The following is a 21,668-nucleotide window of genomic DNA, read 5'->3' on the forward strand; positions in this document are numbered from 1 at the left end:
CACAGCGCCCCGGCTTTGTTGTGCCCTGCGAGTCGGCCCTGCGGGGCCTTTCCCCGAGGAGTGTTTTTTCCCTGAGCCCTTCCCGTGTGTCCTCCCTCCCTCGCCCCGGGCTCTGGAGCGCAGGGCTGGGCAACCTGTCCAGAGGCTCCGTTACACCGGGGCAGACACTGCTGGGTGCACGGAGCATGGAAGGGTCTGGCAGTGATGGATCGGGCAGCAGGTGCCGTTCAAAGGCTCCTCGAGGCGGTTCCCGAGGCGCTGCACTGCGTTAACTCTGCTCTCGCCTACGTGGTTATTCCATGGGTGGGTTTCCATCCCCCGGGAAGAACCGCAGAGAGGCTGTGCCTGGCTGGAAGCAGCTACACGGCCCCATTAACCAAACAGAACGTGGAGAATGTCTGACACAACTCGAGGAGGGATTTGATCTGGTTGGGATGTCTGCAGTCAAGAGGCTCCTGGCTGGGTGAGGTCGCTGAACTCCCCTGAGGGCTGCCGAGGGAAGCAGGTGTGTATAAATTCTTCTCAGCTGGAACAGACACCTAAAAGCAATTGAATTGCACCTGAGATGCGTTTTTCTCTCTTGCTAACAATAAAAAAAGCCAAGGTGACTACAGCACATATCTGTTTACACTTTGAGTGTCTAAGGGAGATGAATGTCATCACAGGTCTGTAAAAGTTCCAAAATCAGTGCTTTCTCTTTTAACTCCTTTCAGTTTTAACATAGATATACCTTGCTGCTTTTGTAACCTTCTTTCCCAATAAAAGTTTGGAGAGAAGTATCATATTCTTTATAAGTTTACCCTCCAGCACCTGACAAGTAGTTGATTTCTTGGTATTGTTTGCCCACAAATTGATTATTTTAGTCTCTTCGCATAAGTCCACCTGCTGATGCCAGGAAAGCACCTGGTTGTGTGCTTAAATGGTTTACCTGAGACATCTGGGTTGAAATGTTAATAAAAATTGTATACTAAATTTCCAGCAATCATTCAAACCCTCTTGGTTTGTTTTTTTTTTTTTTTAATTCTAGGTAAATGCAAAGCCTATGGCTCTCTTTCCTCAGACACCTCAGGCTGTACTGGTGCTTGGAAAAAGGTGGGTAGTGTCTTTCCTTCTTCACAGAGAGGTGTAAATTTTAAAGCTTAATGAAAGAAATTTGGGTAGTGATAATATTATTCACCTGAAAGTAGAAACATTTTGATGTTCTAGAATAATCTTTCCTAAGGAATGTATTCTTAACTCTCTTTGTGATTAAAACAAATTGGTGCATGTTACTCTTTTTATCTTCTCCTTCAGCTTTGAAACCAGTCTTGCAGAGATCAGTTTATATCTTTCTCAAGGGTTTCAGCCTCAGTGACTGGTTGAAATTAGGCTCAGTTCCAGAAAGTCTCTACTAGCAAGTTTCTGAGCGGAGTATCTTGCTTCCTATGGCATTCCAGCTAGGGACCCCATGCTGCTGGAAGGCTGAGGTATCTCTCTGTACAACAGGGCATGTTCTCACAGGCAGTTCCATTTCATACAAATGCTCCTCCCATCCTGTTCACCTTGCTCCTTTAGACTCCTCAGTGACCACTGAATTAACTGGCACTGAGCCCTTCCAGGACCAGGGTCTTAAGAAGAAAGTCACACTGGCCTTAAAGCAGATTGGCTTTTCTTAAGTGCTCAGATCCTGCCCCTTACAAAGCCCAGGCTGTGGAGTGTGACCTGCAGATACATTACTGAGTTCAGAGCAATCTTGGCACTCAAATATTTTTTCTCCTCTTGCACAGGAGGATTTTTTTCTCCTCTTGCACAATTTCCTAATAGTGCTCTCTTCCTCCACAGCTTTTTTCTGCTGACAAGCAGTATTGTATCTTTTGGAGTGATGAAAGGCAAAGGCACTGAATGGCATCATCAACACGTGGTAGCTCCTTTCATTTTTAATTAAATATGTGACAGCCAGTGGACCAGTAATGTACCTAAATAAACCACATTCACAGAACAAAGGAAGAAGACACTCTTGAGCGCTAGGTTTAATACACAGCAGGTATCCAACGGATACAACAGAAAAGTTAATTCATTCAGAATTTTAAGGAAGCAACAGTTGTGCATTTTGATTTTTTTGCTCAGTTTCACCAGGTACAAACATTTGAACCAGGCCTCAGCATCAGGCAGGTCCATGGACAGAGTAAAAGGAGACACTTGCTCATTATAACTGAGGGTATTTTCATTGCAAAACAAGGAAATACATATTTAGTTAGCTTAAAAACCTTTTTTAAAACAAGAAAAGAGTTACAGAGAGAATCAGTGACAATTATGTGAAATCAAAACAGTCTGCTAAAGCAGAAGTGTTTCAGTTCAGCAGAATATCTCCCTCATTTCCTTAAGTGCTCTCTTCTCCTTCAGCCCCCATGTTGCTTTTCATCCATTCCTGATGACTACTGCCCTCTGTGCTTCACACACATGGTTGTTGTGGAGACCAGCTGTTTCCCTACTTTTAATTCTCTTTTTCCAGCACAAGTTGTCCTCTAACACCTGAGCTGTGGCAGACTCCTCCCTAAACAGTCTCAAGGAAATGTCTTTTCTATGGATAGTGCCTGACTGCAGTGCCCTCTAGCTCTTGCCCTACTGGAAATTAATTGCCTTCTTCAGGTAATGAGAGGGAATTGACTCACAGCTCCAAGACTTTTCTTCCCAGTCATCTTTTGCAGAGACCAGAGTGACAGCAGCAGAAGCCCAGCCACGGTGACAAGCTGGGTAGGATTCAGTGCTGAAGAGAATAATTTCAGTAGGAAGGTGCAGGGAAATAGCAGTCATGGTGCAGATGAATTATCTGCAGTGTTCTGATTGCCACAAATACCAGTGCTAAACTTTCTTGGCTTGGTCTAGATGAGAAAGTCTGGTGCTGCTGGGTGTAAAACACCATCCAAGTAGATGCCAATCCTTATGAGCAATTCCTCCCACAGATCTTGTAAAATTGAAGCACTGGTGGGAAGTTGCTCACCAATTTGCTCTTATCTGCTCCAGAGAACATGGGCACCTGGCACTGCTGGGTCACTGAAAAGGGCCACTGAAGGACAGGGCAGCCTCCAGCCAGGAAGGAAACCACGCACAGTTCAGGTAGAGGGTTCCTTTGTTGGCACAGTCTCTGCAGGGAGCTACTGAGTTGCATTCATGCTTTGTTTGCCAAGCTTTGGAATATTAAAGGAAATGTAGTAGTGAAAACATGAAGAGTCTGAGTGGGCCAACAGCTACTGAGCACAAGGAGCCCCTCTGCAATATCCTTACACGCTATGAACTTCTCTCCAGCTGGATTTTCATTTGAAAAATAGAACCCCATTCTGGTTTTCTGAGCAGGGCTGGTCACTGGCTGTATAATTTTCTGTGGAGTTGAAGTTTCCTGGCTTGTTCCTTTGATCCAGCAAAGCTGGAAGGCCTGAGGGATGCATTTCAGGCTATCCAACTTCCCCTTTTACATTAAACCGTCATAAAAAATCTGCCACTTTGCCCTCCCCTCCTTTGCAGAGCATTGATACAGTATCTGCAGGCCTGTTCTGTCCTCAGCTCTGATCTATGGCACCAGTTAAATCCTTGCCACCAAAAAGTGCTTTGCAGGTCATGCATTATGCCTGTTGTTTCAGTTAGGGAAACTGAGGCCCAAACTAGTTTCAAACTTCCAGTTACAGGAATTCTTGGATTGTGCTCAGAGGATACTTTTCCCTCTTTGCTCCTTACTGAAGGGAAAATGTTATTTTTCAGCTCACAAAATCTTGAAGACACTAAAGCTTGTAGGCAAAGCTCATGTTACTCTAACAGAGATGTTACTCCTTTTAATGTGCTGCCTCAGGCATTTACTTTGCTGGTGGCCTGACTCAAAATCTTATGTGAGGCTTTCTGCAACAGCCTGGTTACAGTTCCCTCTTTCCCCTGGGATTGGTGACAGATTTCAGCAAGCTGAGCTTTTCTGGCAGCCTGGCCTTGTTCCATTCATCTCCTTATTGCTGGGAAATTGAAATCTTTTTATCCTGGTTCAGGCTGAGGTACAGCTTGCTGAGGGTCTGTGAGCAGTGAGGACAGAGGTGTGAAACACCTTTACAGTGTGAAACAGCTTTGATGCAGTGTAGATCTTGTTAGTCTGGGATGCAGCAGGTGAGACTCCAGTAACTGCTCAACTTGTGGAAGCACTGGTTTGGAAAACCCAAACCTTTGGGGCCTCAAGGCAGATAAAACCAAGTCATTGGTTGTTCACTAGCCTTGATGTAGTTGTGCCAAAATCTCAGAGTAGAGCCCAGCTGCTTGGCTTGGATTGCAGTGAGAGGCTGGGATCTGCTCCAGCTGAGATGGGAGCTCCTCAGCTCCACTGTCTCCCCAGCATAGCAGCTGCTTTCTGGGGACAAGGGTTTCTGATACCTCACATCTGTGATGTGGCCCCTTCTGCTCTACTCCCACCTTGCCAACACAGTCAAAATCTTGAGTGCTTTTTGTCAGGTGGTTAAAGATTTTAGTGGCAGGAGCTTTCACTACATGGGCATTGGAAAGGAAGCAGACATGGTGAGTGGCACTGCCACATGAAACAACTTCCCAAGGACAACAGCACTAAATGCGGAATTAAAGAACAAAGCCTGACTCCCCTAACAACCAAGGCTGTATTTGCAGCCCCTCTTAGTTTTGCATCTAGAAGGAAGATTAGCAAATGTTACACAGAAAACAGATCTTGAAATAAGCTTCCCTATCTCAAAGCTCATAGGGACACAAATTCTTGGGAAACAGGAATAAGTGAGAGAGAAAAATACATTTCAAATGACTGCAAAAAAGTATAATTTGTCAAGTTTTGCAAATCTTATGAAAACAATTTAAAAGTGACACAAAAATATATATGTTTGAAAAATACTTAAAAGAAAAAAGTACAGATCTCACAATACCAAAACAAATGACGTATGGTTAAAAAGAAAAAAAAAAAGACATTGAATAACACCGTATTGGCAGTAAAAGTAAACCTCTCCAGGCAGTTGTGTTCTGTCAGTTAAAGTGTCAGTTTGTGGATCACGGATCCGTCTCTAACGTGTTCACAAGGACGACATGAACTCTGTGCATTAGCAGAGCCTCATAGCAGCGACTCAAATCCGAGAGCAAAGTGTACGAGGGAAGAGAGCAGCGAGTTACTGTGCTCTGAGGCCTGAAGTGTCCCAGCCTGCATGGCCATGGGCTCATCTGCCCTCTACCAGGCACAAAATCTTTTCTGAATCCCTTCTAAGGGAAGATTTGTGAATTGTCAAAGAACTGTGGTGAGCAGTGGGCTACGATATGGACAGCTGTGCTGTTGAGTGTCTGGCTGTGAGGCAAGCCTTGGCCTTCAGCTTCTTGAGCCATTCCAGGTTACAGGTGAAGACTAGCTCAGCAGGACTCTCACCTGTGTCACACAGACTGGAGTAATGCTGCTGATGGGAGTGGGACTGCACTGCTAAGTGCTTCTGGGAGTCAGACAGGAATAGGGCCTTCTGCTTCCAAGAAAAAGGGGAAGATGTTGGGGTGGAACAAAAGGTGCTATTTCCTGGGACTGGCTGGAGACTCCCCACCTCCAATTCCAGCAGTTGTGCTGCAGTGAGCTTCCTGTGAAGGGAGATTATGATGCTACTGAGCACAGCTTGTGATGACACTGAGAGAGCAGAACAGCTCCAGTCCCTTCCTGGGACTTGCACAAGGGGGTACAGCTGCTCTGGACTAGGGCCTAGCAGAGTACATTATGCATAGGGAAATACTCTGATTGGCTTTGTAGCCCTTCCCCACAAAATAGAACACAACTAAAAAAGGTGGTGAAGGACTGGAATGCAGGTGTGTAGCCCTTTGTGAACAAACCTTGTGCCTTGCTGAACAGGCTCCCTTTGAGAGAGAAGCTGTGTGGCCAAGAATGTGTAACTGGTTTTACTGGTCACCCCATACCTTCTGAGGCTGGGTGGGCTGGCAGATCCTACTGTACTGCCAATGGGGACAAAACAGACCTCTTGAATTTATTGGGAATGTCTTACTTCCAAATGACCCACACAGAATTAGCAGTGCTTCCATTAATGTGAGCCTTCTATTAAAAAGCCCTTAAAGGAGTGAATTAGCTTGAAAGGTCTTCTCTAGTTTCTCCATTTATACATCTCACTAAAAGGTCAGTTCTTTTGGTCTGTCTCTCTTGTCCCCCAACCTCTCTAACCAAATAAATAACTCATCACTGCCTGTCACCCCACTGAGCAGCCAGTGCTGATTCAGGACTGGTGTTCTTGCAGACATCTCAGGACCTCATGCAGTACAGCAAAAGGGAATTTTCTAAAAAGTGGGAAATAGACATGTCACACTAGTGATCACACAACTAGGTCTTCAAGCTCATGGTCATTTGAGGCTCTCTGTGTGGTCTAAAATAAAAAGGTTAAAAGATACATAATGTAGTTGTCTTTGTTTTTTGTTTTCTTTTTATACAGAAATCATACACACGGAACTTCAACCTGAAACTTCATAACAAAAAAGTCCACTAAGTTAAGGAAAGCATTTTGTTGTGCAAAAAGTCCCTCCCCCCTCCCCTATTCACCTTCATCTACTGAGGGTCTCACACACACACATAAAGTTTCCTTCCAACGGGCGAGTTGGTAAGAAAGAGTCCTCCCTATGTACAGTGAGTTAGAGAGAAGCTGGATACAGTGCTGGCAAGAGGCATTGGGTGATTGCCTCTATCTGGAAGTGTCCATGTTCTCCTCCTTAAAGTTACTGCAGTGCTCTATAACTTTCCTATGGATAAAACAAGGACAAGGAGAGACGGTTTAGTTTAAAGCTTATTGCATCTCAGCTGTGAGACAGTAAGGTAAGAACTGTTCCAGAGTTGATTTCTGTGTAACTGTGTCCTGTTTGTACCTGAGACACAAACTGTGTCAAAACCAGTAAACTCCACAAACCAGTTTGGAATGTCAAGTTATGGTAGTGCACATCCAGATTCAGTTGTGACCATTCATTCATCACCCCCATATTCAAAACCTTGGATGCCTTTAAATCCTACCAGGAAACCCATGAATACAAATGTTTGTCCTTCACTGTGCTGTCGCCTGTCGCATCCCACGCACTGTGTGTGACTGTGACTGTCTTCTGCAGGCTCCACTCTCCTGCAGCATTTAGCAGCCCTTCAGCTGTGGGAATACCTTCTGCCCACTCACCAGGTACGTATTCCCTGATCTCTACCTCTCTCTTCTATTCATTCTGCAGGTATGAAATTACAGCTCTCACTTTGCCAATGATCAGAAACTGCAGCTGGCTTTTACAGCTCTGAAAGGATGACTCCAAAGAAAGGTGTCATTGCGAGGGTGATGGACTCTACCTTCTGAAAAATGCTCTCATTTTAACTGTGCAGTTGGCACTTCAGTGACAGGCCAGTATGATTCTGAAGACAAGGAGCCCACCCAAGTACAGGGAAAAGTGATATTGGCTTAAGAACTGCAATTAGCCATGTGGCTCCCTTGCTCAACAAGCCAATCTACAACCCAGTTGCCTGGTAATGATCTGTGTGTACTGACCACCTATAAACATCTCTAGTCTTCTGTTTTCATCCTCTTTTTCCTCTGCTTCTCCTGTGTTCACTTCATACCTCTCATACACATCACTACAGGCCTTGCTTTGCTTCCTCTTCATGTGGAAGAATTAAAAACTAAACTAAGGGTAAAATGAGAGTTTGTGAGTTTTGTGCACTGGTGTCCTACCGGGCCATTTCCTTGGTCTCTTGTCGTGCTGAGGCCATTTTAATCATGTCCTTCAGGAGAGGAATCCCACCTTCTTTGATCAGCAGTGGGCAGTACTTGTCAGCTGCAGAGAAATGAATAAAGCAGGTCCTTGTGAACCCTCACAACAGTGGTACAAAGGGTGCCAGGAGAGGAAGGAGAAGGATCAGGACAGTGAAGGAATTTCCTACACACCAAGTCTAATTACCTTTGTTTGGCTGTGCTGCCTGGACATTTCTGAATCATTCAAAGAAGGTTTTCTCTACCTACATCGTTTATCTGGGAAGGCTTTTTCTGCTGACAGCCTCAGGTCCACCCCCTCAACTTCTACAGTGCAGGGAATATGATTTCAAAAAGAGAACTTACGGTAGACAGAGACCAGGTTATAGAGTGCCCAGGTGGCCCAGTGCTGGCTGACTGGGGAGATCCCTTGTGGAAGAAGTCGAAGGATTGGTTCAAATGACCTGCACAGAAATATTACAGAAGTTGTTAAAGATCTGAGAGCTAATTCTTTCAGCACCTTTGCCACTCACAGCAATACAAACTCTCTGCTCATACGTACCACAGCAGTAAATCCATTGGCACGTCAAAGATTTTGGCACCAAGGCTAAGTCTGTGTCCCAGGGCAGTGCTGGCAGGATTACAGACCCCACCACTTCAGCACACGCTCCCCAGAGAAATAGCTGCAGTGAAGGCAACTGAGCCCAGGAACTGATTTCCATCCTCCATTAGGCATTTCCTCACAAGAGTTGAGATCCAGCAGCACTGGATGAGTTTGAGGAGGGACAAAGCCAAACCATACCCAGGCAAAGCTGGCTGCACATGTGCAAGGGTTGCTATGTTTCCTCTGACAACAATACTACACTGTCTATACTGTAAACAGGCACTGGAATGCCAGTTCTGGATCCCTGCCAAGCACTAAGGAAATTCTGAGTACCTGATACCCTCCTACAGGAAGGGGTTTAGAGGATTCCAGCAGTTGTATTAGCCTTTGAAGGGATTTCCAAGTGTCTAAATATGCCCCAGAGACGAGTGAAAGCATGTGACTTTGGGAAGCAAACAGACTTAAAAGGACAGACTGCAAAGGACAGCAGTATCAGAGGAAAATGCTCCGGCAGTCCCAGACAGATCATGGTTTTCCTGAGCTATTCAATTTCAGCAGAAACATACAGGAGAAATTCTGCTGGGCTGCCAAACTTCTCCCATAGGAATTGTCATGTAAGGTGTCTAATTTCAGCATCTTATGTAACATGTTTCAAAGGAAGATGTAAAACCCTCACTAAAGAGTATGTCCCTGAGGATGTTTCTCCTTCACTCTGAACAGAGTCTTCATACTGGGCTCTCTCTCTTCCTTTCTCTCTGTTGGTGTTTCATTCCTATGACAATCCTGGCTCCTGGGTGAGTGGGCCAAACTTTTCCATTCCTCACCTGTAATTGATATTTCTCCTGGAGTTGATATCCCAGCTCTGGATGGCTGCCCACATCCTCTTCACAACCTCCTCTCTGTGAGGCTCACAGATCCCCCAGGCCTCTGGACCATCAAACATGATATGGGAGAGCACTCCACAGGCATTGTAAGACACCTCAATCCCATCAGCTTTGCTCTCCAGGAGGTTGCTGCCAAGAGAGAAGAGATCACTTAGAGCTGCTGATGCAGGAAAGATTCACAAGTCTCCAGGCGGCTCAGGAGACAAGATCAGAGCCCAGCTGGTCGCCAGCCAGGCACTCACCTGAACACACTGATGAACTGGGAGGTCATGAGCTGTGGGCGGAGCTCCTTCACCTCTGCCACATTGCCCAGGAGGCCCAGCATGTTGCGGTGTAGCTCCTGTTTCTCTGGGAACTCCTGGCCAGGCAAGGAACAGGGTTATGCACAGGTAGGACTGTGGTGATGCTGAGAACAAGCAACCCTGGGAAAAGGCTGTACAGTGCATCTAGACAAGCTCAGTAATTTTGGGTAGTCAGCAATGGCTCCTTGGCAGGTGCCAAATGGTGCTAAAGGTATGTGCAAAAAGAGAGGAACAAAACCAGGCCCACTGTGCACTGCTGCTCTGCTTGAGGGGGCTGAGCAAAGATGGGGAAAGGGGAAGATGTGTTCCCTGTAAGTTTCTCTGTTCTACTGGCTGGGTGGAATGATGTGAGCAAGAAGAACTTGCACGAGCTTTTACTTTCCTGTTTGTGCAATGTAGGAAGTAATGCTTGGAGAGGAGTAGAGCCAGGGATGCTGCCCAGGCACCTGCATCTCCACTGCTCCTGTCAGCATCTCTCCAGAGACAATCAGACACTTACTTTCAAGCACTCCAAGAACAGTTTCATGCCACTGTAGTTAAGGAACATCTCGCAGTTATCTGGGGTCTCATCAGTGATGTTCCAGAGGGCACTCCAGGAGAACTCCATCACCTGATCACACTATAGGGAAAGGGATAGAATCAGAGCTATGCTAATGCAGGAGCCTGGTGCAAACCAATCACCTGTTTCCTCTCTGGCATCACCCTAGATGACTTCAGAGGTAAGAAAACCTTGTTCACTTACAACTTGTCAGTAAGTGGGATTTTTGTTTAATATTTTTGCTTCCTTGTCACATTCCCCTGCCCTCACCCCGGGACAAGAAATTCTACAGTGTCAGCTGAGATGTCTTGTGTTTGTTAGAGAAGCTGAGCTGGCAGTCTGGGCTGATCTCCATGCCTAAGTCAGACTGAAGAGAAAATACTCTATGTATATGGTTTTTTTGGGAAACACTCACCGTTTTATCAGCCAACTTCTTCTGAATCAACTTTAGCATTGTCTGTGGACAAAGAAAGAGGAAGAGTGAAAAACAGTTCAAAAGTCATGGAGCTAAAACTTAACCAGCCCTGTAGTATCACAGCAGTTATGGCCAATTTTGATCTTTTGCAGAGAACCTACTTGGTATCTCTTTCTCTAAACCAGTGGGACTGGGTTATGTTCCAAATTGCAAGTATTCGCAGAGCTGAACTATGCCACAGTCCCTGAGATGTTGAGTTTGCAGTTGAGTCAGTTTTGATCTGTATGACAAGGTCTGGGATGTGGCATAACTGCACCAAAACAACAGCCTCTGCAGTTCGTGGAAAAGATGAGGGATATGGGTTGAGTTGGGAAGCTGATGCAAACTTGGGGAGAAGGAGGAGCCAGTCACAAGGTGGCACCAGATCTGGAAATAACCCGACGTGGTGAGGTCAGGTGTAAGGTTACAGTGCCTTTCTGCCCTCACACCATCCTGTCTCTGTGATTGTAACTTCCAGTGTTGGTAAGCCAGTAAAGGGGTAGGTTCCAGGAGAGGTCAGCAGGGACACTGGTTCCCTCCAGTGATATTGAGAGGTTGGATCATGGCTGGAGGCATCTCATGGACAGCTGCAAGGGAATTGTACCAGCCTGGGTTATGGATAAGTAGACACCTTGGGACCATACCAACCATGACAAACCCCATCTTGCCCACAGCTTCTTTGTGGTCGTTGTCCACCTGGCAGACCAGGGCATTGCAGAGGTGCACAGCGATGCGCTGGATGGACTCGTCCTGCCGGCTCTGGTTGAGAATGTTCAGCAGCAGCTCGTTCACTCGGCGGTACTGGAACTCCAGCTCCTCGGGAATGCTGAAGTTACACAGTGTCAGGCAGCAGTTCCGCTGTACCTGGGTCAAAAGGAAGCAAACATTGGGCCAAGTGGCTACAAAATCACAGACCCCGCCGCCTCATGTTTCCTTGCTGCTTGGTATTGAAACCATCTTCATGCCTGATTACAGCTACTGAGATTTCTGTTACCCTCTGATCTAGTGCTGTACTTTAGCCATGCTTCATGACTGTCACCCCAGCCTCATAAGGCCACCCAATTACCCAGGGCCCATTGCTTTCCGAGCCAGTTCCTCGCTGCCTGTGGGCTCTCTACACAGCTGATGTCCAGTACAGAGATTTGAGATGTTTCTTTCCATTGACTCAATACCCCCTTTACCCACGATTTCACCTCACAGTCAGTGCTGGGTGTCTGTGTGTCACATACACCCTTTGACCACTGTCCATGGATAAAAAGGAGCACCCTGCATCGAATCCTCATTGCTGAGTGGAGGCCAGGAGCAGACCTGGGCAGTAACTCCTCTGCCTTGTTTAACTCCCTGCAGGCAGAGGAAACCCAAATGCTGACACCAGGGAAAGAGGACTATGGGAACCAAAGGAGCCTGGGCTGCTCTTACTGTGACCTCCTGGTAGGACTCCATGCCGTTCAGCACCACCTGGATGACCTGGCGCCGCAGCTTCACGCTCTGCTCCATGCGGTACTCGGAGTTGGTCAAGTAGAACAGTGCCGCGCTGCCCGTCACCTGGATGTTTTTGTCATCCTTGTGGCACTTGAGGGCTGTGATCACCAGCTGCAGAGAAGCAACAGGGAGCTTTAGTGCCACAGACTCGCTGCTAATTCTTGGAGTGACTGTTAGAAGCCCACAAGGAATGTGTGGCCCAGGCATTGCAGGAACGTGCTTAGGAAATGAAGGTACCCAGTTGCACTGCGCTACAGGAACTTTCTCTGGAATGGCCTGATACAGTGTCCCAGGGTGGAAAAAAGGACTGGAAGTGCAAAATTCCCCTTGTCAGGGTGAAGCCAAGGCTTACCTGGAGGGCTCTCAGCAGCTGGCTGCAGCGCTCGATGCGGGCGATGTCGAAAAGCAGGTTGATGGCCCGGGAAGTGATTTCCGGCCGGTGCTCGGTGTAAGCCTCAATAGCATTCAGGACTTGCTCTTCGTTCTTGTCTCCACTCACCTGGCGTGGAGGAGCAAAAAGAGTCAGGGGAGAAATTATAAAGGAGGAAAACCAACTTGAGAAGGAAACGCTGAGAGGTCGAAGGGTATACCTTCCCTCTGCCCTGAGAGTAGTTTCAGCCCAGGATGGGACAGAGGTTGAGTCACTTTTCAGTCCAGAGGGATGAGAAAAGGCATCTTTGGGGCAGGAGGATGCTATTCAAAAGTAGAACTCCTACTGTCTTAAATCCTTTTCTGTAGTCACAGACATCCTTCAGGCAGGATGATTTCTCCATGCTTTTCTCCAAGAGGCATGTTTTTCAACCCTTATAAAAACTACGTGGGGTACAGGTCTTGCTTTCTGGCAGTTTTCTGGCATTATGAAGTAGTTATTGAAAGGTCAGAGCTCAGGTGTCACACCCAAGACCCAAAGAACTCCACTCTACTGGCAGCCAGTATTTTCATGTTCTTTCAACTTCTAACAAGTTCCTACTGCCAATATTCCTGCAGCCTCCTTACCTTGTAGGCTGGAATATGGGTCAGGCGGCAGAGGGATGTTTCAAAAAGGCCCAAGAACTGGAGTGGTCGTTTCAGACCCCGGAAGGGAGCAATGCTGCTCTTTGCTGGCTCAATGCTGGGGTGAAAAAACAAAGAGATTGCTCATGTTGGTACCATGTTTCTCCAGGTGTCTCCTGCCACAAAGATGGCTGTCAGCCCTCCATTCACTCTGACTGTGCTGTTTCATACCCAGAGAAGTAAAAGCTACACTTCATTTTATACCAGTCAGCTGCTTATGAACATAACTCTAAATATTCATCCCAGTGATCGTGAGTGAAAGGTGAATGTGTTGAATGGAACCAGCAGTAAGAATTCCTGCAGACAGGATGCAGCTTGCCCAGGTAAAATTTGTCCTGGAAATTCACTAGCTGGGGTGAAAATTTCCTCTTAAAGGGATGTGTTTCACTCATCCAATGTATTTGCAATGTGACAGACAGGCTAAATCTGCTTCTGTGAGCATGCAGGAACACTGTTTTTGCTGCCATGTTCCTTGTTGACCAAGAGCCAGTGCATTTTTACCAGCTCTGGTGAAAAGGAGCCAGTACTGTCTCATTCCTGTGCTTCTGTTCAGTAAGTGCTTTATAGGAGGGCAGAGTTCTTGGCTGATCTGGAAAACCAGACCTCCAGGTATGCCTCTACTGAGGGGCACCAGGATTTCCAAGAGTTGATCTGCCCATTATCCAGGTCAAATCTGAAAACAGGCCTTTAGATTCCAAGTTCCTAAAACACTCAGCCCTCCTATGAATGCTATTGTATTGACTCAGTGTATAAATGTTCTGTCAGAAGAGTCTGCATCTCAGCAAGGGTAAGAATATTTTGTGTAGGAAATGTGTAAGGCTTTGGAGTCCTTTCAGAAAAAACTCCTGCAGGAGATCCCTGGGAGAATGTGTGTGGAAAAGAACTGAAATATGATATGCATGGCAGGCAGATGGGATGAATTCTTTATTACTCTTACAAGTCCTTACATGTGTTGCATACAGCAATCACAGCTGATTCTCACACCAGTCTTTACTGTCAGGGGAAGCTGGCAGGAGTTGTATCCTGCTTTTTAGTACTAATTAGACCTACAGAATTTGGGAACTTAGAAGAGGGAACTGTTCTTAATTCATCTTTGACTGATCTATCCATCCAAACAGACCTCAGTAATTGCTGTTCCCTTACCTTGTCTGGCCCATCTTCTCCTCCATGCTGGGGATAGTGCAGTTCTCCAGCATGGTGTGCCCTGAGATGTCAAGCGAAGTGAGGTTCACCAGGTTTTCCACAAACAAGTTTAGAACCCGCCGGGTCAGCTTGAACTTGTAATAACTGGACAGATGGTCTCGGGAGATATCCAGGTGCCTGCAGGTGATAGAGAGCATCTCACAGCCTGGAAAGCATTAGCTGGGGCTTCTGCCTCCCTACCAGAGCCAAGTGTGATTATTATTTATCATTATTTCCTTCCCAAGATACAGGAATGTGGTTCTGTAGGCTCTGGCAGCAGCAGCTGGCCCTGCGTTCAACCAAAGCACACAGGTATCTGGGAGAGGGCTACTTGGAATGGACCACAGTGAATCATCTAGCCACACATCACAAAGGAAATTGCTCCAGGCTCAGAAACTGCCTTTTCCAAACTCCATCCCAGCAGCCACCTGAGCATTTCTACCTGGAGATTAAGATGCACCAGAGGATCTGTGCATCCCCAGGAACGTATCTTGCCTCATCCCACAAATTAAGTTACACAGGTTTTTGTCTGCCTCCCCAGTCTTATAATTTTTCTACCCCAGGCTATTACATTATCCTGATTTCTTTCAGGTATTTAAATGCTTAAGCTTTGGGGAAATCTTGCTGCTAGAGGAGTGGTGGGACAAACCAACCAGCCATCGTGTGCAGGTGGGGTCCCTTACAGGGCAGAGAGACTTTGCTGGCTCTTGCCTAAGACTGGAGCCAACATCCCACTCATTAAAGTGGCTTCTACCTGTTGCACACCAAGTGGGGCGATGGGGTCATGTGTGTTGTTTTTTGTTTCTCCAATGGGAAGTTTCTGCTAAGTGGTGTCTTCTTACAAGCAAAATTCAGGCTGGCTTTAGACATGTCAGTTATGTACAGTGAGTCAATGAGTGAGCCTGTTCACAGGAAGGTTTATAAGCTGAACCCAGCAGTGGGTGCCTCTTTGGTAGCAGGCAAGAAGACCATTCCTGAAAGACCTTTCCCTATCAGAACAGATCTGCTGACCTGAGCTTGCGAAGCTGTGCGATCACTTGGATGTGCTCCTCAGAAAGGTCCATGTTGTAAAGCACTAAGGAAACCAGACTGTCCTTCCACTGGGTCAGGAATCCCACATCATTCAGCTGGATCCCAGAAAGGTCGAGAGCTGCAAGGGAGGCCAAGGGCCGCAGCAGTGTCTCCACGTTTACCCCCTCGATCAGGCGGCCCAGGTTCAGGAAGCGCAGGCGGCTGAAGCCTTCAAAAGTGAAGTCCTTGACCAAGACCTGGCGAGTGGGGTTCACCAGGCAGTCGTCCTCACAGCCCCCAGGGTTCTCCTCCTCGTAGAAGATATTGCAGCAGCCAAAGAGGCTCAGGGAGATCAGTGTGTGGCTGAAGCTCACCAAGGTTTGCAGGCTCTTGGCTGTCAGCTTCTCACAGTTAGTCAGGTAGAGCTCAATAAGATCCTGAAAAAAGGGAAATCAAGGTTAGAGATATTTCACAGGTAAAGTGCCCACCCTGTTTGCTCCACACCTCCCACTGGGACAGCCTGAGACCATGTATCACCCAACTTGACCAGTCCTATGTCATTCCCAACAGTGGCTTTGGGAGCTGAGAAGGGAGAAGCTGAGGTTAGTCCAAAGAAAGCTTGGACAGTGAAGGATGGAGCCTTGGGAATCTCTGTGTGTCTGGGATTCTAGCTGGTGCCCATGCAGCAATGCTGCTATGTGATGTGGCAGTTGTCAGTGCAACACCACCTGCTTCCTGATGGCCTCCAGGTCCTGGTCCTGCACAATGTGTTCCCGCAGGTGGATCCGAGCTAGCCTGGTGCTCCGTGGGTCTGAGAAGAGGGTGAAGAAGCTCTCATGGGGTTCAAAGATGCTGTCTGTCTTCACCAGCTCCACGTACCTGTGTGGGGCAATGGTGTTAGCACAGCACAGGCTCAGCCACAGCTCTGGCACCTGCACTGGTGACAAGGAAATGTGACCAAGGTGTGAGCACACAGCAAACCCCCCCACCCCCAATCACCCAGATCAGCTTTTGGGGTAAAGGAAGTCACCCACCTCTTCTGGCACAGAACTAACAATCCCTAGGAAAATCTTGGGCAAAGATTAGTGCAAGACTCTGTGTGTGGCAAGCACAGACTCCAGGATTTTTTTCACTAGCTGTTTAAACTTAGTAATGTGATTTTTTTTTTTTTTTTCATTTTTCAGAAAATTAGCTGGCCAAAATTCTCTGCCAGACTTTGTGGGCACAAGTTCAGCTGAGAGAGACTGTGACAGCCAAATTACATAAATCCCTGGAGACAGGTTGCTTTATAAAACTATGGGAGCAGCAGCCTTAAAATGTAACACCTGTTAGCACTCTGTGCTCTTATTTCTCTGCTTGGAGAGAGTGTTGTAATACTTCAGTGGTGGGAAATGGGAAGGCTTCTTTGTTGCTCGCTGACATTCTAGGAAGAAGCAGTGACTGTTTCACTCTGGTTTTACTCTTTTAGTTTCCCTTTTAACAGGATCTCGTTGAGCTCTGACTAACTTGGAAAGGGTGATTACCACAGAAATTAGAATGATCGCAGTACAAAAGGGAACACCTCCTTCTGAAGTTCATGCAAACCCTTATTTGCCAGTATGATCAACTGGAAAAACAGAGCCCTATGAATTCTTTCCCATAATTCTTTTTGGAGAACTATACTCCCACTTCTCTGAGCTCCCAGCTCCTTCCCAAACCAGGCCTGAAACGTACTCGTTGACAAGTTTGTCACAGATCTCGCTTGGCAGGAAGATGTCGGGATGGAGCCGGAGTGTTTCGTTGTCCAGGAGGTAGCAGAGAGTCCCCTCCAGGTTGCGAAGGCAGTAATCGGTGCACAAGGTCATCAGTGACTCGGGACTGTCGGATGCCATTTTGAGGGAAATTACGGGAAGGAGAAGAGCAGAAGGAAGCTTTTGATGCAGGAGATCCTTCCCTCAAATGAAGTTCTGGGATGAAGTTATGGGGCCATCAGGACAGCTATAAGCAGAAGGGAAAAAAGATGCATTGAGAAAAGCACAACTGCAAGTGTCCCACGAAGCTGCCACACCAGCAGGATGTTTGTTGTATTTACAGCCCATCACTTGCTGACCTCAAAAGGACCTGCAGCACTTTGGCCTCTCTGGCAGTGTGCCTTTAATTCCTTGGTATTCCCACTCTAAGGGGATACTGCGGGAATGAGTTAGTGTGTTGTGTTTGGAAATGAGGCTACACAGCAAAATGCTTCCTCATTGCAGGGTTATCTGGCTGACAAAGGCCCTCAGAAAGGGAAGTGGCAGAAGCCACATTGCTTGGTTTCCTTCAGAGCAGGTTGGATAAACCCGCAGAACATTTATTGTCAACTTAATCCTTTGTATGGCACCAGTGGGATCTGTGGCCCTGTATTTCCTGCCTGCAATTTTCTTTGCCAACGTTCCAAGTCAAGTTTAATTTTCAAGCTCCATGTTTCTCTGTAGTGCCAAGCCAGAAGCTTCATGCAAGTCCTTGAACTAGAGCGTGAAGTGGATCAGAAGCCAGAGGGAAACACATGGACTGGCCTGGGATCCATTTGAGTGCAGTGTAACGCAAGGACTGTGACTGTGCTGGACACCTCTCCATCCAGCTCACCCTCATGATCCCAAATCTGTCACAAAGGAGTACAAGTGACTAAACTGGAAAAAGGCGAGGTGCTTTTGCCCTTCTTCATTTTGGGAACAGGATAAAGGATGGGTGAGGCAGACAACTGGCGGAAGCTATCCCTGTTTTCTGATTTGAAATGATCTGACTGCTCTGGTATCAAGACTTGCTCACTGGGGCCTTGAGGGGTTACCAGAAGAGTTGGCTTGAAGACCAACAATTACATTTCACTTTCAAAGGGTCAAATCACATAAGCAAACCAAAACTTTTCTACATATTTCCACAGACACAAAAAAATTGTGTTGAAACGTTTATTTATTATATAAAACCTCTATCTTATCAGTAAGTCTGTCCCTGCTGGCCCTGAGAACACTGGTGCTGTGGAGGTAGTTGTTATTCTCTGCACTACAGCTGAGCAGCCGTTGCTGGAGAAGTTGTTGCAAAATGTCCTTAACCATATTCCGTTTCTGATCTTTATCCTGCAGCTGCAAATAGCAGGACACCTGTGTGTCACCAGCTCTCTGCTTCTCTAAAGCCTCTGCTGCTCTTTCTTTCATTCCTATGGTATCAGTACAAGAGAGGAGAGTTTAACTCCCATTCCTCAGCTTAATCACTCTAAAAGCTAATGCTGAGGTAAAAACCCCTAAAACCTCAGCAATCATAAAAATTATACTTTAAACTCTCTCCAATCATGGTGTTAAGGGTGTAACTTGCTCTTTTGGTCACAGAGTGCTGAGCTGGGGGTCACAAGAACATCTCAATAGTGCCACAATAGTTCCTTTGCGGTGCATGTGGTCCAGTCAATGAAAATTGAGGGTTTTCAGCTTTGATAAAGGAGGAGCTCCACAATCCACAATTCTCTCCTTTGGAGTTAAGTAAGGTGAGAAGTCAAGACTGAAATGGGCCACTGAGTGTATTGTCTCACTGGCTGGGAGGTCCTGGCAAATGGAATGCAGGTGGGAGGAAGCTGTCCTGTGTCTGCTTTGGAGATAAATCGGCCTCACCTCCAGAACAAGTCCCTCTCGCAGATTTTGCCTGAAGGTTGCTGGAGAGAATCTTTCCCAAAAGGCAAGATTGACAGGAAGATCTGAACCAGCTGGGAAGCATGTTCTGCTGTCCCTACCAGTTCCCCTGTGCCATCAGACAGGAGGTCCCTGCAGCCAGTGTTCTTCCACTGTTTACTACTGAGGGCCAGAGAACTCGAAAACAAATTCCCATTGACAATCTATTGTCACGTGCAGCTGGAAACGGCCAGTGCTTGGGACTTGTCCAAGCAGCTCAGAGCACCAGAGGGCAAGGACTGCCTTCCTGTGGCTCTCTGACAAGCCTCTGTTCCCTCTCTGCTGAGACCAGCACAATGCTGCCAGTTGATCTCAGCCCTGAAGAAATCAGCTGCCCTTTAACTTCTGAGCTCCCTGTGATCCACCAACACAATCCCATGCAGAAGTTTAATATCAAGAATGGTTAAACTGTCCCAGTGAAATAAGACCAAAGAAAAGTTTTCATCCTCCTGATTTATTACAGGTATCTGAGCAGCTGCTGTGACCTTTCGTCCAGGACACAAGCTGGCCTCTCCCTCCTTAGACTGAAGACATGACACCTTGGCAGCAGAGAGGGAAGTAAGAGTGTCAATAGCTGCCCTGAGCAATACTGTCTCTAGTTATAACCTTGGCGTGTGACACAAAGAAATGAGAGGCTGAAAAATCATTAACATTTGTCTAATTGTTCTCCTCAGGAAGCTTCACACAAGCTTCAGGATCAAGCTGCCTAGTGACTGCCACCAGTGCTTTTCCAGCAAAGAGCTACCTGGTGCCATGTGGGTTTTGGTAGAGTTAAAGACAGATGCATGAAAGATGCTGAAAATTCAAGAGCAAGAATTGAAAAGTGACCAGAACTTCAGCTGCCAGTATTTTTTCCAGTTTATTTCTCTGACAGATTTGCCTCCATCTTAGTGCACCCAAGGAATTAAGTTCCTCAGAGCCTCAAGAGCAGGCGCACAAAAGCCCTTTCTGTGGGCACCCAGCCCTCTCTGTGCAGTAACAGCAACCTCCTGCCATCCACGGACCCAAAACCAGATGCAGTACAGGCAGCTCTACTTAGCCCATTCCCAGCATCCAGGACCCACCAGCCTCTTTGCAAATATTGCTCATTTCCAGGCTGCATATGCATTGTTACAGCATTCCAGGCTGCACTGGCATGTGAGGCTCAGGACCTCTCCTGGCACTTCTGGGGCCACCAGTGCCAGTATCCTCTCTCTTGGACTTCAGACTGATCATCTCTCCCAGCCCCTCTCCAGGCAGTGCCCAGAGCCAAGCCTGACTCACCGTGGCTCCATGCCAACCACGTAACGTTTATGCTGTTGCTACAAAAATGATTGGCAAAGCTGACTTTTCCAGCATCAGGGACTCATCCAAGGAGAGGGAAAACAATATGCACTGCCACGAGCTGATTACAGTGACTTCAGAATTATAAATGTAATGTAAATGCAGAGTTTGGCACTCTATGCAGGGTTACACTCTGAAGGGAAACTGCACTGTCACTTTAGCTGGCATCTTGCAGCTGCAAATCACTGTGACTTTATTAATTGATGGGTCATGGCTGCCTGTGCGGGGACACACCATCCCTTCTTACACTAGGGAAAGTGAAGTAGGAGGAGATCGAGCTACACTCTGTCCCAGCAAACTCCCAACCCTGTCAACCAGCCAGGACTGACATCGTAAGCGAGACAGCTCGCACTCGCCGGGGAATGTGTTCATCTTTGTATCTGCCTGCAGTAAAGATGCTCCTTCAGCTCACTGAATTACATCATGGATTTTCATTCCCCAGGTCACCTGCCCAAGAAGACTACATAGAGCCCTTGGTCACGGCTCCCTGGTCGCTGGGGCTCCATCAGCCCGCGATGGTCTCTATCAACCCCGCGGGCAGCGCTGGCCCCGAACGCGAGCCCTCCCTCGTCCCCCAGGCACTCAGAGGTCACCTCGCCGGGCAGCGCCGGAGCTGCTGCCGCGGCCCGGAGCCCTGCTCGGCGGGGCCCGGCTGCTCCTGGCCGTCCCCGGGAGGGGATGGGGACTGCGCCGGGGGCACCGTCCGGCACTGCCGGGGGCGGCGGTTCCTCCCCCCGCCCGGGCGGGCAGGCCCGGTGCCCCCGGGTCGGGCTGGGGAGGGAGGCACCGGTACTCACCTGGCGCCATGGGGGACTGGTCCTGGCTGGTCCCGGCTCCCCGGGGCGGGCCGGGGTCCGCGTCCTGCTCGGGCCCGCTCCCCCCGCCGCGGCCTCCGCTGTCAACAAACCCGCCGTCACTTCCTCCCCCCGCGCCGGAAGCGCCACCGAGTCCTTCCCCGGAAACACCGGCCCGGCCGGAACGCTCGGTCAGCGGGGACCCGGCGGGGACGGGGACGTTCCGTGACGTCACAAGGCCGTGACGCCACGCGGCGGAGGCACTGACGTCACTGCGGGGGGCAGAGCTTGGCCGCGGCGTCCCGGCAGGGCCTCCCCGGGAAGGTGCGCGCAGCCCGGCCCGTCCCTCGCTCAGGGGCCGCGGCTGCCGGCACCGCACAGCCAGGGTCCCACCGCGCCCCCTCACTGAGGGGCGCCATTCCCGCGAGCCCCGCTCACGGCTGCCATAGGCACGGGCTAGAGCGTACCCGGGACAGCGCGACCACCCCGGGAGTCTCCTCAGTGCTTGGGGGACCGGCTGCTCCAGCCCGCGGGGTCTCTCCTGGCGCTCGGTGCCTGGGAGGGACCCACGCCGTGTCCCGGGGGGCGCGGGGAGCAGGAACAGGGCAGGGAGCGGGCCCGCGGGGCTCCAGGAGCGCCCTGAGGC

General features: G+C 48.3%; 1 protein-coding gene and 1 long non-coding RNA gene across 2 annotated transcripts; one reads left to right on the forward strand and one right to left on the reverse strand.

Annotated features, from left to right (window-relative positions):
• The first annotated feature begins 418 nt into the window (after positions 1-418).
• Positions 419-7,408, forward strand: LOC121676274. The gene is made up of 3 exons (XR_006020408.1): positions 419-505; positions 1,028-1,092; positions 7,213-7,408. It is a non-coding gene; the product is annotated as an uncharacterized LOC121676274 (long non-coding RNA).
• On the reverse strand, positions 1,992-21,661 carry ZER1 (zyg-11 related cell cycle regulator). The gene is made up of 16 exons (XM_042052573.1): positions 21,026-21,661; positions 16,945-17,208; positions 15,960-16,110; positions 15,232-15,668; positions 14,182-14,358; positions 12,982-13,096; positions 12,338-12,484; positions 11,923-12,096; positions 11,152-11,367; positions 10,465-10,506; positions 10,011-10,130; positions 9,452-9,567; positions 9,150-9,338; positions 8,088-8,185; positions 7,704-7,806; positions 1,992-6,744 (listed from the first exon to the last, which is right to left on the reverse strand). The coding sequence occupies exons 2-16, from the start codon at positions 17,100-17,102 to the stop codon at positions 6,687-6,689; spliced, it is 2,301 nt and encodes a 766-aa protein (XP_041908507.1). The 5' UTR covers positions 17,103-17,208; positions 21,026-21,661; the 3' UTR covers positions 1,992-6,686.
• Between the last annotated feature and the right edge of the window lie 7 nt (positions 21,662-21,668).

This window comes from Corvus kubaryi, unplaced genomic scaffold (genome assembly GCF_017639235.1).
Source record: "Corvus kubaryi isolate FWS band 111438036 unplaced genomic scaffold, C.kubaryi_AGA036_p1.0 78, whole genome shotgun sequence".
In the NCBI taxonomy this organism is placed as follows: domain Eukaryota; kingdom Metazoa; phylum Chordata; class Aves; order Passeriformes; family Corvidae; genus Corvus; species Corvus kubaryi.